Consider the following 24,848-nt stretch of genomic DNA (forward strand, 5'->3'; position numbering starts at 1 on the left):
TGGGGAGGAGTATTAGGGTAACAGCAGACCTCTCCACAGAGACCTGGCAGGCCAGAAAGGGCTGGCAGGATATATTCAGGGTCCTAAATGAGAAGAACATGCAACCAAGAATACTTTATCCAGCAAGGCTCTAATTCAAAATGGAAGGAGAGATAAAGAGCTCCCAAGACAGGCAGGCACTGAAAGAATATGTGACCTCCAAACCAGCTCTGCAAGAAATTTTAAGGGGGACTCTTAAAATTCCCCTTTAAGAAGAAGTTCAGTGGAACAATCCACAAAAACAAGGACTGAATAGATATCATGATGACACTAAACTCATATCTATCAATAGTAACTCTAAACGTGAACGGGCTTAATGACCCCATCAAAAGGCGCAGGGTTTCAGACTGGATAAAAAAGCAGGACCCATCTATTTGCTGTCTGAAAGAGACTCATTTTAGACAGAAGGACACCTACAGCCTGAAAATAAAAGGTTGGAGAACGATTTACCATTCGAATGGTCCTCAAAAGAAAGCAGGGGTAGCCATCCTTATATCAGATAAACTAAAATTTACCCCGAAGACTGTAGTGACAGATGAAGAGGGACACTATATCATACTTAAAGGATGATAAGTCCCAAGAAGAGGACTTAACAATCCTCAATATATATGCCCCGAATGTGGGAGCTCCCAAATATTTAAATCAATTAATAACCAAAGTGAAGAAATACTTAGATAATAATACACTTATACTTGGTGACTTCAATGTAGCTCTTTCTATACTCGATAGGTCTTCTAAGCACAACTTCTCCAAAGAAACGAGAGCTTTAAATGATACACTGGACCAGATGGATTTCACAGATATCTACAGAACTTTACATCCAAACTCAACTGAATACACATTCTTCTCAAGTGCACATGGAACTTTCTCCAGAATAGACCACATATTGGGTCACAAATCAGATCTGAACCGATACCAAAAGATTGAGATCGTCCCCTGCGTATTCTCAGACCATAATGCCTTGAAATTAGAACTAAATCACAACAAGAAGTTTGGAGAGACTTCAAACACGTGGAGGTTAAGGACCATCCTGCTAAAAGATGAAAGAGTCAACCAGGAAATTAAAGAAGAATTTAAAAAGTCATGGAACTAATGAGAATGAAGACAACCGTTCAAAATCTTTGCGATGCAGCAAAAGCAGTCTTGAGGGGGAAGGACACCGCAATACAAGCATCCTTTCAAAAACTGGAAAGAACTCAAATACAGAAGCTAACCTTACACCTAAAGGAGCTAGAGAAAAAACAGCAAATAGATCCTACACCCAGCAGAAGAAGAGACTTAATAAAGATTCGAGCAGAACTCAATGAAATCGAGATGACAAGAACTGTGGAACAGATCAACAGAACCAGGAGTTGGTTCTTTGAAAGAATTAATAAGAGAGATAAAGCATTAGCCAGCTTTATTGAAAAGAAGAGAGAGAAGACTCAAATTAATAAAATCATGAATGAGAAAGGAGAGATCACTACCAACACCAAGGAAATACAAACGATTTTTAAAAATATTATGAACAGCTATACACCAATAAATTAGGCAATCTAGAAGAAATGGACATATTTCTGGAAAGCCACACACTACCAAAACTGGAACAGGAAGTAATAGAAAACCTGAAGAGGCCAATAACCAGGGAGGAAATTGAAGCAGTCATCAAAAACCTCCCAAGACACAAAAGTCCAGGGCCAGATGGCTTCCCAGGCGAATTCTATCAAATGTTTAAAGAAGAAACCATACCTATTCTACTAGGGCTGTTTGGAAAGACAGAAAGAGATGGAGTACTTCCAAATTCGTTCTATGAGGCCAGCATCACCTTAATTCCAAAACCAGACAAAGACCCCACCAAAAAAGTAGAATTATAGACCAATATCCCTGATGAACATGGATGCAAAAATTCTCAGCAAGATACTAGCCAATGGGATCCAATAGTACATTAAGAAAATTATTCACCATGACCAAGTAGGATTTATTCCCGGGACACAAGGCTGGTTTAACACTCGTAAAGCAATCAATGTGATTCATCATATCAGCAAGAGAAAAACCAAGAACCATATGATCCTCTCATTAGATGCAGAGAAAACATTTGACGAAATACAGCATCCATTCCTGATCGAAACTCTTCAGAGTGTAGGGATAGAGGGAACATTCCTCAACATCTTAAAAGCCATCTACGAAAAGCCCACAGCAAATATAATTCTCAATGGGGAAGCACTGGGAGCCTTTCCCCTAAGATCAGGAACAAGACAGGGATGTCCACTCTCACCACTGCTATTCAACATAGTACTGGAAGTCCTCGCCTCAGCAATCAGACAACAAAAAGACATTAAAGGCATTCAAATTGGCAAAGAAGAAGTCAAACTCTCCCTCTTCGCAGATGACATGATACTCTACATAGAAAACCCAAAAGCCTCCACCCCAAGATTGTTAGAACTCATACAGCAATTTGGCAGCATGGCAGGATACAAAATCACTGCCCAGAAGTCAGTGGCATTTCCATACACTAACAATGAGACTGAAGAAAGAGAAATTACGGAGTCAATCCTATTTACAATTGCACCCAAAAGCATAAGATACCGAGGAATAAACCTAACCAAAGAGGTAAAGGATCTATACCCTAAAAACTATAGAACACTTCTGAAAGAAATTGAGGAAGACACAAGGAGATGGAAAATATTCCATGCTCATGGATTGGCAGAATTAATATTGTGAAAATGTCAATGTTACCCAGGGCAGTTTACACATTTAATGCAATCCCTATCAAAATACCATGGACTTTCTTCAGAGAGATAGAACAAATTATTTTAAGATTTGTGTGGAATCAAAAAAGACCCTGAATAGCCAGGGGAATTTTAAAAAAGAAAACCATAGCTGGGGACATCACAATGCCAGATTTCAGGTTGTACTACAAAGCTGTGGTCATCAAGATGATGTGGTACTGGCACAAAAACAGACACATAGATCAATGGAACAGAATAGAGAATCCAGAGGTGGACCCTGAAATTTATGGTCAACTATTCGATATGGTCGATTCGAATATGGTCAATATTCGAATTCGATCATATTCGATTCGAATATGGTCAATATTCGATAAAGGAGGAAAGACTATCCACTGGAAAAAAAGACAGTCTCTTCAATAAATGGTGCTGGGAAAATTGGACATTCACATCCAGAAGAATGAAACTAGACCACTCTCTTGCACCATACACAAAGATAAACTCAAAATGGATGAAAGATCTAAATGTGACACAAGATTCCATCAAAATCCTAGAGGAGAACACAGACAACACCCTTTCTTTTGGAACTCGGCCACAGTAACTTCTTGCAAGATACATCCAGGAAGGCAAAAGAAATAAAAGGAAAAATGAACTACTGGGACTTCATCAAGATAAGCTTTTGCACAGCAAAGGATACAGTCAACAAAACTAAAAGACAACCTACAGAATGGGAGAGGATATTTTCAAATGACGTTTCCGATAAAGGGCTAGTATCCAAGATCTATAAAGAATTTATTAAACTCAACAACAAAAAAACAAACAATCCAATCATGAAATGGGCAAAAGACATGAACAGAAATCTCACAGAGGAAGACATAGACATGGCCAACAAGCACATGAGAAAATGCTCTGCATCACTTGCCATCAGGGAAATACAAATCAAAACCACAATGAGATCCCACCTCACACCAGTGAGAATGGGGAAAATTAACAAGGCAGGAAACCACAAATGTTGGAGGTGATGCAGAGAAAGGGGAACCCTCTTACACTGTTGGTGGGAATGTGAACTGGTGCAGCCACTCTGGAAAACTGTGTGGAGGTTCCTCAAAGAGTTAAAAATAGACCTGCCCTATGACCCAGCAATTGCACTGTTGGGGATTTACCCCAAAGATTCAGATGCAATGAAACACCGGGACACCTGCACCCCGATGTTTATAGCAGCAATGTCCACAATAGCCAAACTGTGGAAGGAGCCTCGGTGTCCATGGAAAGATGAATGGATAAAGAAGATGTGGTTTATGTATACAATGGAATATTACTCAGCCATTAGAAATGACAAATACTCACTGTTTGCTTCAACGTGGATGGAACTGGAGGGTATTATGCTGAGTGAAATAAGCTAAAATGAGAGGGACAAACATTATATGTTCTCATTCATTTGGGGAATATAAATAATAATAAAAGGGAATAGAAGGGAAGGGAGAAGAAATGGGTAGGAAATATTAGAAAGGGAGACAGAACATAAAGACTTCTAACTCTGGGAAATGAACTAGGGGTGGTAGAAGGGGAGGAGGGTGGGGGGTGGGGGTAAATGGGTAACGGGCACTGAGGGGGGCACTTGACGGGATGAGCACTGGGTGTTATTCTGTATGTTGGCAAATTGAACACCAATAAAAAATAAATTTATTATTTAAAAAAATCGCTGAGTTCCATAATTCTACCTTCATGATCTAATAATTTGCTCTATTCTCTCCAGCTACATTCTTTTCCATAATTTATCTTCTATATCGCCCATTTGTTCCTCTCCTTTTTTCACCCTCATTTTGATTACATCCAGTCAGTTTTGCATATCAGTTATAGTATTTTTAGATTTCATCCTAACTAGTATTTAGGTCCTCTATCTCTATAGCAAGGGTGTCCCTGGTGTCTTCTATGCTTCTTTCAAGCCCAGATAGTATTCTCATGACTGTTGCTCTAAATTCTTCTCAGTTATATTGCTTATAACTGTTTCGAGAAAATCCCTGGTTGTGATTTCTTCTTGACCTTTCCTTTGGGGGAGAATTCCTCTGCCTTGTCATTCGGCATGTTTTATGTTCCTATGAGTAATGCTATATTAAGAAGGTGTCATACACTATTCAGCACTTCAGGAAGTGTTTCTGCTGTATGCTACGTGCACTCTGCTGTTACATATTGGCTCCTCTTTCCCACAGGTCGGTCCTCTGCAGAGTGCCACCTTTTTTGCAGTGGGGAGTATTTGTACATTAACTAGATGTGCTTTGATTTGTTTCTTAAAATAAGCCTGGAAAAAAGAAACGGCAAAAAGCCTGATCCACAAAAAAAGAGAAGGAGAAAGAATGAAAACAAACAAAACAATGTAATCCCAATTCCAAAGGAAACAGCAACAACAAAAAAGATGAAAGAAAAAGAAAAGAAAGAAAACCTGATCCTATTTACACCAGAACTGAAGTTGATACTTTGGAGCCCTCTATGGTCAGTAGACATGTCATATGCAGGGGGCCTATTTTGGTCTTCTGAGGGAGAGGCCCACTGTGCAGGCTCACAGTCAGCTGCCCTAGGTAACACGACCCTGTGGAAGGAGCCTCGGTGTCCATGGAAAGATGAATGGATAAAGAAGATGTGGTTTATCTATACAATAGAATATTACTCAGCCATTAGAAACGACAAATACCCACCATTTGCTTCAACGCGCATGGAACTGGAGGGTATTATGCTGAGTGAAGTAAGCCAATCGGAGAAGGACAAACAGTGTATGTTCTCATTCATTGGGGGAATATAAAAAATAGTGAAAGGGAATATAAGGGAAGGGAGAAGAAATGTGTGGGAAATATGAGAAAGGGAGACAGAACATAAAGACTCCTAACTCTGGGAAACAAACTAGGGGTGGTGGAAGGGGAGGAGGGCGGGGGTGGGGGTGAGTGGGTGACGGGCACTGAGGGGGACACTTGACGGGATGAGCACTGGGTGTTATTCTGTATGTTGGTAAATTGAACACCAATAAAAAATTATTTTATTAAAAAAAAGAAGATGTGGTTTATGTATACAATGGAATATTACTCAGCCATTAGAAATGACAAATACCCACCATTTGCTTCAATGTAGATGGAACTGGAGGGTATTATGCTCAGTGAAATAAGTCAATCGGAGAAGGACAAACAGTGTATGTTCTCATTCATTTGGGGAATATAAATAATAGTGAAAGGGAATAGAAGGGAAGGGAGAAGAAATGGGTAGGAATATCAGAAAGGGAGACAGAACATAAAGACTCCTAACTCTGGGAAACGAACTAGGGGTGGTGGAAGGGGAGGAAGGCGGGGGGTGGGGGTGAGTGGGTGGCGGGCACTGAAGGGGACACTTGACGGGATGCGCACTGGGTGTTATTCTGTATGTTGGTAAATTGAACACCAATAAAAAATTAATTTATTAAAAAATATAAAATAAAATAATTTTTAAAAATTAAAAAAAAAAAACACGACCCTTCAAGGTCCAGGAGGCAGTGTTGGGTGCAAGCGCCTCTGCCTCCATTGGAGGCACGGTATTTCTCTCTGACGTCTGACCACGTTGGTGGGATGGGGGTGGGGAGTTGAGGTGGGGAGGAGGGGAATAGTGATGTCACCCCACTCTCTGGTTTGGAGGAGGTGATATTGCACCCACCGCTGTTCAAGAAGCCCTCACAGGAAGCAAATAATCTCCCCTCCTGTGTCCCAGGTCTATATCAGATCCTTGCCCTCACTCCATCTGTGCTCAGGCTGGGGACACACCTGGTGCCAGAGCTGTCCATTTTATGTCAGACCCATAGCCATAATTCAAATCTCCACATCATAAAGGACCTGGAACACCCTGGACCTACTCCCTTCCCAAAGAGGGGAGCCTCACCACCTTGAGAATTAAGATTTTTTTAAAAATCTGTTCTTAGGGTTAGTGTAGGAGAAAACATAGGGAGTTCCTTGCTCACTGTATAGAATATGATAACTGCTCACTAAATACCAGTTATGACCAGCATTATTTACTTATGGAGGAAAACATGGAGTGACACTCAGAATTGTAACCGAGAGGGTCCCACGTGCAACCTCTCTCCACAACTGCCACCCCATGTGCTACATGCAGAGCTGGTGCTGGGCCATGTAAGGGAAAGAGGATCCAGAGTCTCTGGTCTGAGGCCAGAGAGGATGGGAAAGTATCCACAGAACTCAGAAAGTTGAGAGGCATGGGTAAAGTGGTTACGTGTCCTGGGGTTTGGAGAAGAGCCAAGGATTAAGGGGAAAAAAGGAAAGAAATCTGACAACACAGGTTGTGTAATGCATCTCCTGTTGCAAGGTCAGTCACAGGAGGAGGGCATAGGAATAATAAGGTAGATAGTGAGAAACAGAGCAGAAGAGGGAGGCCCCTCAAATGCTGCCTTCCAAAGAACTCCTCATGAAAACATCTTGGTCTCCATTTTGAATTATGAGCTTGGAGTGGGTTTGGAGGGAGAAAATCAGGAACAAAGTAAGGGCGAGAAGTTAAATTGTTCTCCTCAAAAAAAATCGTCCTCCTTAGATGCATATCCACATGATCTCCATGAGCTGTAGCCCCCACCCATCTCCCAAGCACTCTTCACCTGGTGAACTCCTACTCACCCTTCAGGGTCCTATTCTTGTTTGTAGTTTTCTCCTTCCCTGGATGGGCCCAGTCCACTATTCACTGTTTCAGTACAGGCCTTACCAAGTTTTCCTGTACTGCCTTAGTTTTCTGCTTTACCTCCCAAACTGTGAGCTCAGGAAACATTTGTTGTGTGCATCAGTGACTGACTGAATGAGCATTCCTGGGAGGAATTCCCAGGAATTCCTTGGCAAATGAAACTTTACCCCCCTTATAGAAGGAGAATCTGAGGCAGAGAATGTGATTGCCTGGCTTCATATGACCTGAGCCAGCCCTGAGGCTGGGCCTCCTGAGTGTGAGGCCAGTGCTCTGCCTGTCGGCACAGTCAGCCCAGGACACAAGTGAATGGTGGACTGGGACAAGTGTGGGGAACAGTGCAGAGGAGGCTGGGGCAGACAGTATGGAGGCCCTCTGATTCTAATATCAGTTGGCCCTTCAAAGCCAATTTTCCTCTGGCCACATCACTTTAGCTCCCTGTTAGTGTTCTTTTCTCAGAAATGGGATAATCATTAACCCAAGCACACCCCCTGAACATTTGGTAAACTAGGCTGTACATTTTTTGCAGTCATGGTTCATGTCTGTTTTGCTGGCCACTGTGGTAAGGCACGTAGCTCACCGCCAGGCACAAAATAAGTGCCCCTGAAATATTGATGAATAACGAGGAGAAGGGCAAGTAGGAAAGTACCTGGGCATTATCACTGTCTGCTGAGAAAGCTTTCTTCTTAATGATTCCTAAGATGAATCCTAAGATGGACTCAATGAACTCTGGAATCCCAGTCTAAGCTCTGCCCTCACCCTTTGCTCCCCCTCCAGGTGGGCAGGGCCATCCTCCCCTGATTGACTAGGCCAGGTGCTCAGGGGATTTCAGCAACACTCAGGGAGAGTCAGCAAACCACCGGCCCCTGAACCATGAGTGTCTCTCTACTGAGCCTCACCAGACCCCTGGATACTGTGTCTGGGTTCCTGCAAGTCACCTCCCTGCTAGGCCTGGCTCTGTTGCTGCTCAAGGCAGCACAGTTCTACTGGCACAGGCAGTGGCTGCTCAAAGCTATTCAGCAGTTCCCGTCCCCTCCTTCCCACTGGTTCTTCGGGCACAGGCAAGAGGTAGGAAGGTGCTGGACTGGGAGAGGGAGGGCAGGGCGGGCTGGGGCTCTTGGAGCTTCATCCCAGTCAGTAGATCCATCCCACAGAGTCTTTGTGGGAGACCTGCACAGGGTTCAGGGAAACATCCAGCTTATCTGCCAGTTCTTGGCTCCTCACCCCAATTCCAGGAGCTCCCCAAATTTAAGGTAGCCTGTGCTGGAGCATTCAAGTCCATCTGATCCTCCTTGTTTAGGGAGATGTGCAGGCTGTGGTGTAGCCCTGAGCCTTGAGAAGAGTAGCTGTTCCTTCCTGAGTCTTCCCCCTCCAGGCTGAGCAGCCCCAGCTCTTCTCTCAGACACACTTCCTGATGCTTCCCTGCCCTAGCCATTGAATCCCATCCTCTCGTCCTGGTCCTGGCTGGCCTGGGAATACACAGCACTGCGGTCATGGCCAAGGGAGAACATAGACAATAATCAGGTGCCAGGTCACAGGAAAATAGGCTCACCTACTGGACGGGGGGTGATGTCAGTCAAGTGCAGGGACCAACTGATTTGGTATGCCCGAGATTATGGGATGTTCCATACTAGTGACTTCAAGGCTAAAACCCCAACAAGTTGTTGGAACACATGAGAGGAAGTTTCCAGGTTGGGGCAGGGAAAGAGTACTGACAGTGAGTTGTACGAGTAACCGAAATGGTTTCCCTCCCAGTTCCTACCCCAAACCCTGGTACTGTGAACTCCTTGGGCTGCAGATGACACCCTCTTCCAGTACCACAGTGACAACCACAGGGCTGATCCCTAAGAGATTCCTGAACAGGCTGTGCTGTGAAGAGGAAGAAGCAGCTAGTGGCTGCATTGGAGACAGTGCCTACTCTCTACCTTTGTCAAAACTGGTCCTGCAGACGGGGCACCAACAAAGGGGGAGAGCACGTGAGGAGGGAGGCTGTCTAGTGGTGTGTTGGAATGAAGTAGCCAGAGGTGTTGCAGAGGAGGAGGCCAAACAATCGCAAAAAAGTGAAGCCAAAGACAGAAACTTCATGTCAGCCACAAGGAGACAACCAAAGGCCACTTTCTTCCCAAAAACTGTTGCTTGAATGATTTCCAGAGTCTTTGTCCATTTTGAGAAATTGTGACCTTTTGTCACAATTCTGAGCTAGGATTCAATTGAACAACCACTAAAATTTCCTCCACTGCTGTTCCCATTCAGTGGATGGTATGGAGGGTCAGTAAGCAGACAAGCTCACTTAGGTAACTCATGTTACTCCGCTTTGGCCAGCTGAACACATAGTGCAGCCAAATTTTCTTGCTCTTGCAAATCTGAGACTTTCTTTACTCAGTGCCTCTGTTACTCGCTAAGCCAGGAGTAGATTGCCACATGTAGTAGGTTAAAGCTAATCTTTCAGGCCAGGTGACAAGTGATAAGTGGGACAGGGAAGCATGTGGGCTCAGAGCCAAGGTACTTAGATTCTATCCCAGCTCTGCCACTTACTTCAAATGAACTTGCTCTGTGCCTCTGTTTCCTCATCTGCAAAATGGGGATCATGATGAGGAGTATAGCCTCATGGGAGTTTTACTAATCTCTGAATGTTGCCTGGCACAGATAAAGATCAGAGTTACACTGTAATTTATAAAACTTGAAGGTCATAGTAATGCTCATGAAGGACAAACATGTTCGTAGGTTAGCAAACTTGCTGCAGTAACTATGGCTAAAATCGGTCAGAATTATGAAAGAGGAGCACTTCCTTCACAGTGTGCAAAATCCATGACCCAACAGTCCTTTCTGACCCCGGGTCATCCCTTCTGCCTCAGGCACAGCCTACAGCAGAGCCTACAGCACAGCCTACAGCCCCTGACGATGGAGTGCCTGTGCCGCCCCTTTATTTCTGTCCACTGTTTCTCCTGGTTTCTCATTGGGACATTTTTAGGGTGGCAACACATCCAGAAGGAGCAAGGTGAGAACAGTTATAATGGAACATTGCCTGCATGAGTGGCCACAGCCTGAATAAAGTCCAGTGGACACCGGGTATTTGCCTACAGGGCTACCATGGGCACATTGTCTACCAGAGTCTCACCGGGCCCTGGCCAGCCCCGTTCAGGCAGAGGTGGAAGTCCCAAGAGGTTTTCTTGAGGGCCGTCAGACAGTGGGGGTCAGAATGACCCAGAAAGAGGAAGAGCCAAGCAGAGCACTGTTTAGCTCCATTGGGACCCCAGAGGAACTATTGACACTCCCCAGGAGCAGGAGTTTCTGGAAGCTTGAAGAGTAAGCAATCAGAAAGAAGGCAGGCAACTCTGCTGAAACAGGATCCCCCGGAGGCCTCTGCTAAACAATCCTGAGGGGATCCTGGAGGATGAGGTAACATAATTTTGACATAAGAGGCTCCCACTAGGGGCACCTGCTTGGCTCAGTGGTTGAGAGTCTACCTTTGACTCAGGTCGTGATCCCTGGGGTCCTGGGATTCAGGCCCGCATCAGGCTGCCTGTAGGGACTGTCTCTCTCTGCCTGTGTCTCTGCCTCTCTCTCTGTTTGCTCAGTAATAAATAAATAACTCTTTATATATAGGCTCCCACTAGGGAGTCCCTGCACTGCATCCAAGGAGAAGGGTGGTCCCAGTGATGGAAATGACCTGGGAGCTCAGAGTAGCTTCCTCAAGTAACTGGAGGACACTACTCAGTGTATGGGCCAAGGATGTCCCCCACCTCCACTCCCACTAGAACATAAGTTCCATAAATCTGGATCCTGCTCAGAGCTAGCTCATCAGACAGTTCCAAACTCCTAATCACTGCCAATATCCAGAACTATTTCCATGGGGCCATCCTGCCCTCTACCATCACTCCAAGCAGTGGACATAATGAGAAAGTAAGGTTTTGTTGATTTGTCTCTCCTTTGGTACAGTTCCAAAAGGGTCAGGAGCTGCAAGAGCTGAAGAAAAGGACAGAGAAATACCCTTGTGCCAGTCCTCGTTGGCTATGGGGAAGCAGAGTTAGCCTCGTAGTCTATGACCCAGACTACATGAGGATGATCCTGGGGCGATCAGGTGAGAGCTAAACTTCTCTTCAGTTTGAGTGGCCTTTCCCTCTTAGATGCATTCCTGGTGCACTGTGACTTTCCAGGAGGGACCGCTGCTTCAGTCCATCAATATTTGAACCTCTACCTGTGATCCTTCCAGCCTAAGAGCCAGCAGCGGGCCAAATAGTCAATTGGAATGCTCAAACATCTGCGAGAATTACCATACTCTTTCTCTCTCATTTCTTTCTGTCGTTCTTTCTTTTGCTTTTCCCCCTTAATCCTTCTTACCGTTTTCTCTCCTATGCCTCTATCTTTATTCACCACAGTGGTGTGATCCTACACTGAAGCCAAATTCTTATCCATGATGCCTGGGGTGGACCCGCACACCCGAGACATTGCCTCAGCTGGGATATAGGAACTGAACCATTATTTTTTAAAAATCACCATAATACTACCATTCTATTTGCACCGAGTACAGAAGATAACTTTCTCACAGATTCAAATTTCTGCTCCACATGGCTTTGCTATGGGACACTTAGTCTTCCATCGTGTGCCCAAAATGACTATCAGGAAAGAAAAAGAGTCCAGGTTGAGAGGCAAGAGGAAAGTGGCTTGACACAAGCTGCCAGCTGACAATCATCAACAAGGAATGGAGGCCAAAGATCTAGACCACAGCTGCCTTTGGGGCCAGCCTGAATTCCTTGGTCACCACCAGTTTGCTGTCATGTCCTTCTTAATTTTCAGACCCAAAATCTGATGGCTCCTACAGACTCATGGCTCCCTGGATAGGTAAGTGCGTTTAACCAGGATAATGGTCCACCGTGTGCATAGAATTGCCACCCACTATCCATTTGGCCCAGACTAACAAGAGGAGACCAGCACCACAGTGACTCCACTCAACTCTGAATTGAGCCCCATTCTCTCCTCATAAAACCCTCACCCCCTCCAAATGGTGGTGGAGCCCTCTGTAGCTCAGCTTTTCCCAGGCTGAGAGAAAATCAGCCGGACCTCTGACTGAAGACCTTGTATGATCCATCTCCCTGCTCTGTTTCAACCTCCATGTCACAGCTGTCATAACCACTTTCTGGCTTCAGGCTTTGGGAAGTCCCCTTCTTGACATGCACTGGCCTTCCCTGCCTTGCCAAAAATGCCCTCTCTCTGACACCCTGGGTTCCTCCCAAATTGTCCCTGGATAACTCGGGCAGGTCCCTTCCCACCCACCCCCCTAACACACTGTGGTCCAGGGTATGGTTTGCTCCTGCTGAATGGAGAGACATGGTTCCAGCACCGGCGGATGCTGACCCCAGCCTTCCACTATGACATCCTGAAGCCCTACGTGAGACTCATGGCTGACTCTGTCCAAGTGATGCTGGTAAGTCGAACCCTACCTCACCTGCACACTCACACCCACAGCACAGTTCACAAAGTCCATTCCCAGACAGATGTGTCCTTCAGAAATCCATTAGCGTGGCCCCTGGAATCACACACTTACACCCTGCAGTGAGACACAGCCCCCGGAGGGCGGATGGGACAGGAAAGCACCCTGGCACCCACTTTCATCCACTCTTTGCTCCCTGCCCACAGGAGAGAGAAACACAGTGGAGGCAGGGTCCCTTCTCCTCCCACTTGCATGTCTTTGGCTTGGATAGGAAGAGTATTCAGTACCCCCAGAGAATAGGACAAGCCGCCCCTGGCTGGCCTGGGAAATAGCAGCTTCAGTGGCAGCAGGGACATCCCAGGATGTCACTCAGGTGGTCTCCTGGGTGAGATTGAAGGTTACTTTTTTTAAGATTTATTTATTTGTTCTTGAGACACACAGACTGAGAGAGAGAGAGGCCGAGGCACAGGCAGAGGGAGAAGCAGGCTCATCACAGGAAGCACGATGTAGGATTCGATCCTGGATCCCAGGATCACAACCTGAGCTGAAGGCAGATGCTCAACCGCTGAGCCGCCGAGGCATACCCTGGACTGATGGATTTTACATGGATTTTAGCTACTCCCTGGAGGGAAATGCAGACTAGGTCTCAACCCCCAGGGCTGGGTCCTGCCAGAACATCACCTCTGAGCATGAGCCTATTGCTCATTCACTGTACTCAGCTGACTTTTCCTGAACAAGAGGAATTGTCATCCTTGATACTCCTCTCTTAGGAACCCCTGTACTGGCCCCTTAACCTTTCTCTTGCCTTGACACTTGTTCCCTAAATTTGGACCTTATCCATTTTTCTGTGTGGGTCAGTCCCAGGGCAGAAAACTTTCCCCTTTATCTCCAGAGAGACAATGTTTACAGTCTGCTAAAAAGTGGTTATTGCCATAACTTATACTGAAGTCAGCCTCAAGAGATCATTCTTAATAAAATAACAACAGTTTCTGAGAAAATACTCAGCATATCACAAATATTCAGCTCTATGGTTATAAATAGATGAAACACAGCTGTTTTAGAAAGTGAGGACATGCCATCAGAATATGTGGAGCAGCAGAGAGCCTAGCCTCATCAGCATAGGCCTTCCAGAGGAGTAGAGAAGGATTAATGTGTCCCCTCTACACAGGACAAGTGGGAGGAACTCCTCACCCAGAACTCACATTTAGAGATCTTTGAACACGTCTCCTTGATGACCTTGGACACCATTATGAAGTGTGCCTTCAGCTACCAGGGCAACCACCAGGCAGACAGGTCAGTGAAATGCATAGCGACAGCGTCCTATTTCCTACCAACTGGTGTGGACTCATCTGGAGGCAGTCCCAGTAGTTGGGGTGTTTACCAACTCAAAGAGCCACATTCTGCAGAGAGCCCCAGTCTGACACAGTCAAATTCAGCCCACGCCAAACCTGCATTAGGCACAGACCCTGATCCCTGCTTTAGGGAGAAGCCTGGCTGCCCAAGTCCCTCATAAATGGCTGAGGGTCTCTGGGGCATAAGACAGAAATGTCAGATGCCTAGGGTCACCTGCACCAATGACAGGAAACCTCCACCCACAGCCCCACTCCACTCCAGTTCAGATGCCTCCCTCCACCTCGACTCTTCTGCCTCATCCCCCTCCAGGAACTCCCAGGCCTACATTCAGGCCATTCGAGATCTGAACAACCTGGTGTTTGCCCGGGTGAGGAATGTTTTCTACCAGAAAGACATCTTCTACTGGCTGACCTCTGAAGGCCGCAGGAACCACAAGGCCTGCCAGCTTGCCCATGAACACACAGGTTGGACACTGCCCTCTGGGCACCTCTCCTTCATCAAGCGCATCCAAAAGGGATAGGCCCTGACGCCTCAGGCAGAGGCCTGTCCCTCACTGCCCCTCCAGAACCTGGGGCAAACCCATTCTGGATTCCCACCTAGTGTACCTGTTAGGGTGCCAGGTGCAATGCAGGAAGCAATTGTATCACAACATGGGTGAAGGTTGAACGAGCGCTCCTGCCAGTCATATTCAAACAGAGCCTCCTTGGGCTGTGCTGCTGAGGGGAGCACTGACATGCAAATACCGGGTGCTAGAGCTCTCGCCCTGGCATGCACACCCATTGCCAAACTCCTCCTGACTCTGGTGACACTGTCATTGGGGCCCCGGGGGCAGGTGAGCTTTATGGCTGGCTATGTCTGGGCACCCAGAACTCTCAACTCCGCCTGGAACACTGTTTGGGCAGACCGAGTGATCAAGCTGAGGAAGGCTCAGCTACAGGATGAGGGAGAGCTGGAGAAGGTCAGGAACAAGAGGCACTTGGACTTCCTGGACATCCTCCTCGTTTCCAAAGTGAGTATGGCAGGGGATGTCTGAGCATTTGCCCAAAGGTGCAGGACAAGGGTGCCATCTCAAAGTCTGCCCTTTCTCTGGGTCTTCCCAGATGGAGAATGGGAGGGGCTTGTCTGACAAGGACCTCCGTGCAGAAGTGGACACATTCATGTTTGAGGGGCATGACACCACAGCCAGTGGCATCTCCTGGATCCTCTATGCTCTGGCCACACACCCCGAGCATCAGCAGAGGTGCCGGGAGGAGATCCAGAGCCTTCTGGGGGATGGTGCCTCCATCACCTGGTGAGTGCTCATGAGATAAAAGGCCCTGCCCCCTCAACTAGGGAATACACTGGGTGCCAGGGCCTTACCTGCCCTTCAAGATAGCTTGGTTTAGGGAGCACCTGGACCAGATGCCCTACACCACCATGTGCATCAAGGAGGCACTGCGACTCTATCCACCAGTTCCAGGTGTTGGCAGAGAGCTCAGCAAGCCCATCACCTTCCCTGATGGACGCTCCTTGCCCAGAGGTATGGCCTCATAACTCTCACTCCATAATCACTCCTGGGAGACTCATGGGATATCTGAAATCCACATGTCCTGGGGCAGTTCTGAAGCTCTGTGGCCCCTTTATTTTCCACAGTGGGGACAAGGTTATAGTTGGGATGAGGTTGTAGAATACTTGACACAGAGTTGGGCCACATTCAAAGTTATATATGAAATAGTGAAAGGGATTATTAGAAGATGGAAGGAAAATGAGAGTGAAGAATTAGAGAGGGAGACAAAACATAAGAGACTTGTAACTCTGGAAATGAAACAAGGGGTAGTGGAAGGGGAGGTGGGTAGGGGGATGGGGTGACTGGGTGAAGTGTACTGAGGAGGGCACTTGACAGGAGGAGCACTAGGTGTCATACTATATGTTGGCAAATCAAACTTCAAAGAAAAAGAACTGAAAAAGTAAAATAAGTGAGAGTTCCCCTTCATACCTAGAGAAAATATTCTCTATCGCTTCATTCTCCAAATAACATGAAAAATGTGTCTCGATTCTTAGATGTCGAAGGTTAGAATCCTAACTTTCTATCCTTCTTCACACAAACATTCAAGCCCCGAGAGTTCCATCATTTTATGACACTATATTACTCCCATCGATGGCACTGATATTTTGTGAGTTTAAGCTATATATATCCTATTCCTGACTCCAGGAATACAACTCCTGAAGGATTTCTGTCTTCATTGATACCCCTTTTGGATATCATACAGATTTGATGTAATAATAGGATAACTCCCTGATGACAACTGCAAAAAACTATATACCTGGCAGTTAAAATAATGACTCAGGGGCCCAGAGTGGTTCAGATGTTGTGTGTATGTCTTGGCTTAGGTCATGATCCTGGGATACTGGGATGGGGCTCCCTGCTGAATGCGGAGTCAGCTTTTACTTCTGACACTCCCCTAGTCATGCTCTCTCTACTCTTCATGTAAATACAGAAACATTTTGTACAAAAATAATGATGACTCAGTACATTGTACCTTCTCTACAAGGAGATGTTGGCTTCAGGAAGGGGCTTCAGAAATAGCATACAATTCTAATTCTCATGATTTGAGCGCCAGAGAGGGAAAGCACTGGGGCAGGGAGAGTTCTTCTTCCACTCTTAAGGAATTGAGTGCATTAAACATATCAGGAAACCCACTCTCATTCTTCAGATGGCCCATTCCCAGGGAGCCCTCAGGTTGATGGAGAGAGCAGCTGGTGACCACATCTGAAGTCCATGCCATGGTCTAGTCTACCTTTTAGCTCACCTCTGCTCTGAATCCCAGCCCTGCCACATCCCAGCTGGGTGGTCATAGGCAAGTTGCTCAGCCTCTCTGAGGCTTAGGTGCTCAGGTGAACAATGGGCATTGGACCTTCCTTGGAGGGTTGTTGTGAGATGGATTAGTCAATGCATATTCCCCTAGGGCTCATGGATGGCACTTGGTAAACGTGAGTTGTCCCTTGAGCTGCTCTCTAACATATGCCTCCAGTTCTTTCTGCTTCTCACCCTGGTCTGGGTGTACTAATCTGGGCACATGTGCTGTGCCATGTCTGCCCCACCTCTCCTGCTACACTATCATTCCCCTCAGAGTGATGAGAAGTGACTCTCTTAGCAGCTGCCAAGCTGTGTGAGCAAGCACCTGGCCCTGCAGGCAGGTATGACCATTCTTCTCTCTTCTGCCCCACAGGATTCTTAGTCTTGCTCTCCTTTTATGCCCTTCACCACAACCCGAATGTGTGGCCAAACCCAGAGGTATGATGGCCTTGGGAGGATGGGATGGGGGAATCTCTGCACACCAATCCTTCCTCCTGTTCCATTTCTGGGTGTGTCCTGAGGTTGAGAGGAAGGAGGAGCTGGCCCCACCTATCCTAATACTGGGGTTGCTGTACAGGTGTTTGACCCTTCCCGCTTTGCACCAGATGCCTCTCGACACAGCCATGCTTTCCTGCCATTCTCAGGAGGATCAAGGTGAGGCACTTGTACTGGGATTGGAGGAGAGGGCTGTTTACTAGGAACATTCCTGTTGTTTGTCGCTTCCTACATTTCCATGGGTGTTGCAGATATGCTCTGACATGTTGGTGTGCTGGGAAAGAGGTGTGTGTCTCTATGTATGAAAGAAAGTTGGTAATCACTACATGCTATGGAAACTTTGACCCATTGCTCTCACTCAGTCTCCAGCCACAATTCAGTCAGTGGCTATTCAATGGCTCGAGGCAGTCTTGTGATTTCTTCACTTTATGAGGATGACACTACTGAATTGGACATTCTCACATGCAGTTTTCAAGTGTTGTCAATGTCAAGTCAGGATGGAATCAAAGATTCTTTTGCACACATTCTGAAACCAGACCTTCTCCCCACTCAACCCCCATACTGCACCATTGCCTAGGTGCATGTGTTTCCATCCTCAGTTGCCTGCATGTCTGAAATATTTAAGCCTACAGAGGAAAATATCCTGCAATCTCTTAAGGGCCTCAGAAGTATTCAACTTGTAACTACAGTATTTTTGCATCTATTCAACAGAATTTTGGACTGCATGGAAATGATAATGAACACTTGACAGTTTTCTCAGTTGTGAAATCATTACATATGATCTGGTCTCTACATACCTGAATTTTACACTTTGAGTCCAAAAGATGGGTAGAGAGTCTCAGGAGAGGGTAGACACCTCATATCCTAGCTTAGAACTAATGGGGATTTTGTTTATTCCTTTCTGCTTTCCTATTCAATTCAGTAAACATCATTCAATATCTAAGACTAATCATTAAGCCTGACTCTGTGCCAAGCCTATGCTATGAGATGTGATACTGCCCTTGCCTCAGGGAATGCTCAGTCAAAAAATGAATGACTCTACTCAAAAAGTCATCATCTGTTGATTCTTTCTTTCCCTCACTCATTACTAATTGACCGCACAGTAGGAAGTTCCTCTTCTGGCACTCTCCTGGTCTGGAAAATGACATGTCTTTGAGTAAAATACCGTGGATTCAGGGTACACGAGTGAAGAGGCATAGCACACAGGGGTGGATGTGTGTGGGGGTTCATGAGGACATACTGGCCTTATCTTAGACTTGAGAATGCAGCAGGCAGAAGTGGACGGAGAGCATTCTCCTGGATCTCCTCAGCAGGAGCTGAGCTGGGAGACAGCTGGACAAGTGACAGGTGACTGTGTGAACAACCCTGAGAGGGCTTTGATGCCAGGCTGAACCTTGTGAACATGCCTACCTGTGATAGAAGACGTGGGAGGCTAAGAGTATGGGAGGGTGGGGCATCAGGAGAGGGATAAGAGGCAGGAGATAGAAAAGTCCAGGTGAGACGGGAGCTGAAGGATTCACTTCTGGAGTAGAAGTGGTTGACTGAGGGGCCATGGGAAGGTAAGAGTCTGGACCCAAACTGGAAGGCAAATGGCACAGCAGCTTGAGCATACCTAAGACTCTGCCCCTGCAGGAAGCTTCCCTGTTAACTTCCTTACCCAACTCCATCTTGTCATTTCTATGAGGATCTGGGGCCCTGTGTGCCCCTGGAGTATGGTTAGGACCTGAAGTGTGGCCCAGCCCACCCCCTCTGGTGTCTGGCCTGGCCTCCACATTGTGAAACCAGATATGGCTGGTGCAGAGAGCAAAGTACCTAATGATTAACTGTTGTAGTGATCACTTGACTTGGCTCTGAGGCTCAAAGTGTTGACCTTCCTGTAACAGGGTTTCAGGCCTGCTGAGAGCAGAGGTAAGAGGAGGAGCTGATCCTGGAAGAGTGTAGGCTTTTGTCAGAGATCAAGAGGAGAGTGTTAACAAAGCAAGGCTTGGAGTAGAGATGTGCATGTGTCCTGAGGGAAGGGGATCAGGGCTGGGCCCATGGAGGCTGGTCCTGAAGGGACTGTTCCTGGAAGAGGCTTTGAGGCCACTCCTCATTTCCTTTTCCCTCCCTGACCCAGGAACTGCATCGGGCAGCACTTTGCCATGAACGAGTTGAAGGTGGCGGTGGCCCTGACCCTGCTCCGCTTTGAGCTGGCACCAGATCCCTTCAGGATCCCTGTTCCAACTCCCAGAATTGTGTTGATGTCCAAGAATGGGATCCACCTGCATCTCAAGAAGCTCCTCTAACCCTTGTGGGGACAAGGATGAGCCCTGAGGGCCTCCTGCCTGCCATTCTGTCTTCCTGTCAGTCTTTCCTCTCTGCTGGTTTCTGCTCACTTCCTGCTTCCTGTCTGCCCACCTGCCAGCCTTCCTGCTCTCCTGCTCTTGCACATGAGATTGTCTGCACTTCTCTATCTCACCCTTTTCCAAGATTCCTTCTGTTAGTCTGTTATCATACTCCACCGAGCTGTCACTCTGACTGTCCACGTAAATTGGCATTAGCTACCTGCCCCTCAGGCTGTGTGCCCTCTCCCGGTCATTGTTTCTTGTTGCCTGCTTGTCTGTCCCTATAATGTTTTCTCTTGCTGCTTTACCATATTGCACAAACTTAGTTCCTTCAAAGAGCACAAATTGATAATCTTGTGTTTTAGGAGATCAGATATCGGAAATGAGTCTCACTGGGTCGCAACGAAGGCATGTAGATGCTCTAAGGCATAATCTCTTCTCCTGCATTTTCCATCTTCTCAGAATCTACTCTTAGGCTATTCAATGAGGGGACTAGGCCTCCTCATTTATCATGGAAATACACTTTTCTTCAATTCAACTGAGTCAGATGTTAACGATACCTGTCAAATTTTTAGTGCAACAACTAGACTTTTGTTTAATTGAACAGAGGTATGCCAGCCAATCTAAGTGCACCCATAAAGCTAGACATGTCAGTCCATTTTTGGTCCACTTGGCATTCACACATTCCCTTACATCATACTTCGTCCCTAACTAAGTAAAATAAAGTCATGCTTCTACCAACTCAGCTCCCTATGATTGAAACTGTGTAGTCCCTTTTCCCCAACAACAAAGCCCAAGTTTTTGGAGAGTCTTCTCTCTTCTCCCCAAAATGCTGTAACATAAATGCTATGATGCAAAGTTAACTGTTAGTATTTGTGTTACATTTGACATGCAGGTTATAAGACAAGGAAAGAAAACTCTGACCCACATACCTACACATGCATAATCATACTCGTAACAAATAAGGGGAAAATGCTAGAAACCACTACACTCCTTATTCTATAACCTGTGACATAGCCATCGTTAGCATTAAACACCCTTATTCCATTAACCATTTCAGAGTTTATTTGCCCTCTGAAAGCACCTCAGCCAGTTTTGGTTTTGTTTGTTTTTTTGTTTTTGTTTTTGTTTTTTTACTTTGTACAATGACCCAAACCTTCACTCTTGAAGGTTCTGGGTCATTCCCAATATAACCTCAACTGCCCTGTGACATTTTCCCCTTTAATGACAGGACATGATAGTTCTAAAAGATGCTCTATGTACTTCCTCCACACCAAGTAACTCTTTTGTTTTTCTTGCCTTTGTTGCCTAGGAAACTGCCAATTTCCCCATTGGTAATCAGGATCAGTCTAGCATAGTAACTCCTGAAATCAGACCCATGAGGAGCCCAGTGTGGCCAGCAAGTGTATTCATGTAGTCATTCTTGTGTCTCCTGGTGGAATCACTTCTGCCTTTGAAAGTAAGACCACTAGGGCCATGGAGCATATGGCTGGAGTGAAAATTCCCTCAAGTTTTGCTAATCCGATCGCTAGGCATAATCATGAGTGGTGCCGTTCCAATTTCCTTCCCTGAATCCTCGATGAGTGAAACCTGGCTATGGAAGAAACAGCACCATATATTGTACATTGATTTAAAGCATATACAGCATCCTGGAGAGCCTTCCTTCAACCCTGTAAGTTATTGCCACCTCGCTGCTGTTGTATACCCAAACCTACTCTGAGGTTATTTATCTGGTTCTGGAATGCAGAACAATAATGGATATACCATCCCCAACTGGCTAAAAAGACTCGGTAGCATAGAGGGGTTTGATGGCACCAGCTCCATGGGGATCTTCCCATACGTCCCTATTCCAATGGTCAGTCTCCCATTTCTCAGTGTCCTCATTGTAAAGGATGACAGACTGTAACTTATGGAATTCAGTTTCCTTTTACTTCATACACACGCAGGCTGATCCCCGGGTTTTGTTTCATAAATCTGAGCCCTACCTAAAGCCTGTGGCTACATGTCAGGATGATCTTCAATGCAGACATAGAAGCTTGGATCAGTTATCTTCTATATTCAGAGAATTGCTTTTTTAAGATTTTATTTATTCATGAGCGACTCACAAAAAGACAGGCAGGGACATAGGCAAAGGGAGAACCAGGTTCTATGCAGGGAACCCATTGTGGGACTGGATCTTGGACTCTGGGATCATGCCCTGGGCCGAAGCCAGATGCTCAGCCACCAAGTGGCCCTCGGTCTGAGAATTTTAATCCTCCACATTACTCTTTCCTTTCCCCACTATCTCCAATACAACATGAATATCCTTATGCTCCTTAGTTTGACTACAATGTTTCAAGGCATCAAATATATACTGACCAGAACCTTCCCTTTAACAAGTCTGTGATTAGCAGTATCACTGGTGATGTCCTGTGTATTGCAACATCAGACCCTAGGCGACGAGTGTCCTCTTTACCTTTGGCAGTTAGAGTCATCAGTGTCTTTCCAACTAATCCTCTTGAAGCACAAATTCAAGAAAATCAGAGTCAATTCAGAGAAATCATTAGGATTCTGTTTCTCGTAGAACCATTCCTGGTACCAAAATTTACCTTAGTCAGAGTTCTACCAGAAAAAGAAAACCATTAGAAAAGAAGCTTCCCCAGGGTCAGGGAAAAAAAAGAAAGGAATAACCCGACAGACCCAGAAGTACAATGTATCTGAGCTCCAATTTCTGACCACCCAGTAGCTTTCTTATCTTCTCTCTGTGTTCTTACTGAGCAGCTTAAGTAATAAAGGGGAGTAGGGGACGAGGCAGTGTTCATTCCAAGTTGATGGGATGCCTGACTGAGTGAGGACACAGCAGGAAAGAAAAGGGCAGGGAATGGTCATGTTCAGGCAGCACCAATGGTCTGGGAAGTGTCGGGCAAGGAAGGTTGGTGCCCACTCAGCAATCCTCGGGAGGAAGAAATTAAACACACTTGGGGTCATGGGATTTGTAGAGGAAAGATGATCAGGTCATGCATAGACTGGGAGGTTCCCAGAGGAGGCTGGCAGATAAATAGAACATGCATGGACCTCAGCTCCCCAAGCTTGAGATGCAGACCCCAGGACTCCTTCCCACATGGTGCCTGAGCTCTTTGCTCTCAGGAAGCCCTACCCTCTCCTGGAATGCTGACACCCTCAGCTATACCAAAATTTAGAGAAGTCAGGCTCACAGATGTACAGGAAGCCGAGGAACAGTCCAAACCAGAGTGGGTGGCATAAGGGAACTGGCGACCCAGGACACAACTTTGTCCAGGTTCCCTGTCTACTGCCTCAGAAATGTGAGAGAATGCCAGGCCCCTCCAGAGCCCCCTGTACCAGCCAGGCCCTAAGTCTCTGGTCCCGAAAGAGAAGGGGCTACCCAGGCAGATCCTCAGAAAGTCCTCCTGTCCTCTTCCAGCCCCCCTTAGACAGTCATGGTCTTAGTCCCCTCTCAAGTCCCAGAGCTACCATTCTAAGCCCAAGCCACCCTCTTCCTGCATACATGAGCTCGATAACTTGCTTCTACAGGTTCCTGTCATCAACCCTCCATCTATCCTGCTCTCACAGACAGATGTCTTTCAATGCTGTAAAGCTGTTGTCCTGAGAGAGAGAGAGAGAGAGAGAGAGAGAGAGAGAGAGAGAACATCAGCTTGCCGTGCAATGTAGAAATCTGCTCAGTTGGGCCCCTGTTATGTCGTTGGACTCAGTTTTGAGGACCTACTATGAGGAGGACATGGTCCAGATATCTCAGGGCATGAGACCTGCTCCTACCCTTTATTCTATGGGGCAGACAAATACAACTAAACAATGAAGGACGTGAACACACAGAGCAGGAAGTTCTAGGCAGGAAGGAAGCATGGCGTCAGGAGAGAGACTTCAGGGGAGGCTGATTAGAGAGGGAGATGGAGGATGCCTTCTGGTGGGAGAGGACATTTGAGGTGAAAGATGGAGGCTGACAAGGAGCTGGCAGTGCAAAGAGCAAGGGAGAGCCTTATGGGTAGAGCAAACAGCAAGCCAAATCCTGGGGCAAGAAAAAGTGTGGAACATCCAGGAGCTGCCACTTGGTGGGATGGTGGCCTGAGAAGATGCTGGAGAGGCAATCCAGAGGATGGTGTGTGCTCTAAGGTAAGGTACTTCAAAAATGTAGGTAGACAATATATGAAAACATGGGCATTCCCATGTCAACACAAGTAACCATTCTACACAATAAATGATAGTCAGGCATGAGGAAAACTGAAGTAGAAACTTGAGGTCCTGGTCCTACCTGTGGCATTTTTACATTCTTTGTGACCTTGGGAACTTCAGCTAACTCCCTGGGCCTTAGTTTTCTTGTCTAGCAATTAAGGTTAATAAATTGTATCGTAGACATGAGTGCTCCCTTGCAAATCTTGAGGAGACATTTTTGAGGCGATACCATTGCAGGGTACTCGGTCAGGAACCTCACTTTCTCAGAATTACTTATATCTCATTCCAAGTAGAGAGTTGTGCTACACAATGTGTCCATCCAAAACAAACAGGGTAGTTCTGTGCCTTCACTTGGATGGGAAAAGCAACCAAATATTTAAGAATCAGAAGCTGTTGCCTGGGATGTGCACTTCTTACAGAGGTGTAAAAGTCAACAAGATGTGATGCATTGCACCAGCGTCCAAGGCAATGTTATCAGTCCCAGAAACAGGTATGCCTGGTGTTCTCTACCTGCAGGAGTCATCTCTTCAAGCTTCCACTTTCAGGACTGACTGTGCCCACTCCTCTGCCTTCTTGTGGCCTGTTAATGGAACCAAGAAGCATCCAGGAATAAAAATACTCATTTCCCTTTAAAATGTGGCAACTCTATGAAGTCATCAAGCTAAAAGGATATACCAACTGGGCTATTGGATTAAGTGTGGCTGATCTCATTGAATCCATTTGAAAAATCTCTCCAGGATTCATCCAGTGTCAACAATGGTGAAGAGCATGTATGGTATTGA

General features: G+C 46.2%; 1 protein-coding gene across 1 annotated transcript; it reads left to right on the forward strand.

The window, feature by feature from the left end:
- Nucleotides 1-8,219: 8,219 nt before the first annotated feature.
- On the forward strand, nt 8,220-20,619 carry LOC112914750 (cytochrome P450 4A11-like). The gene is given in 13 exon segments (XM_072724079.1): nt 8,220-8,507; nt 11,379-11,520; nt 12,237-12,281; nt 12,737-12,864; nt 14,039-14,163; nt 14,533-14,687; nt 15,126-15,232; nt 15,324-15,514; nt 15,609-15,742; nt 17,433-17,497; nt 17,637-17,713; nt 19,671-19,833; nt 19,835-20,619. Coding segments are annotated over 13 exon segments (1,560 nt in total). The 5' UTR covers nt 8,220-8,312; the 3' UTR covers nt 19,868-20,619.
- Nucleotides 20,620-24,848: the final 4,229 nt, after the last annotated feature.

Source organism: Vulpes vulpes, chromosome 10, assembly GCF_048418805.1.
Source record: "Vulpes vulpes isolate BD-2025 chromosome 10, VulVul3, whole genome shotgun sequence".
NCBI classification, from domain to species: Eukaryota; Metazoa; Chordata; class Mammalia; order Carnivora; family Canidae; genus Vulpes; species Vulpes vulpes.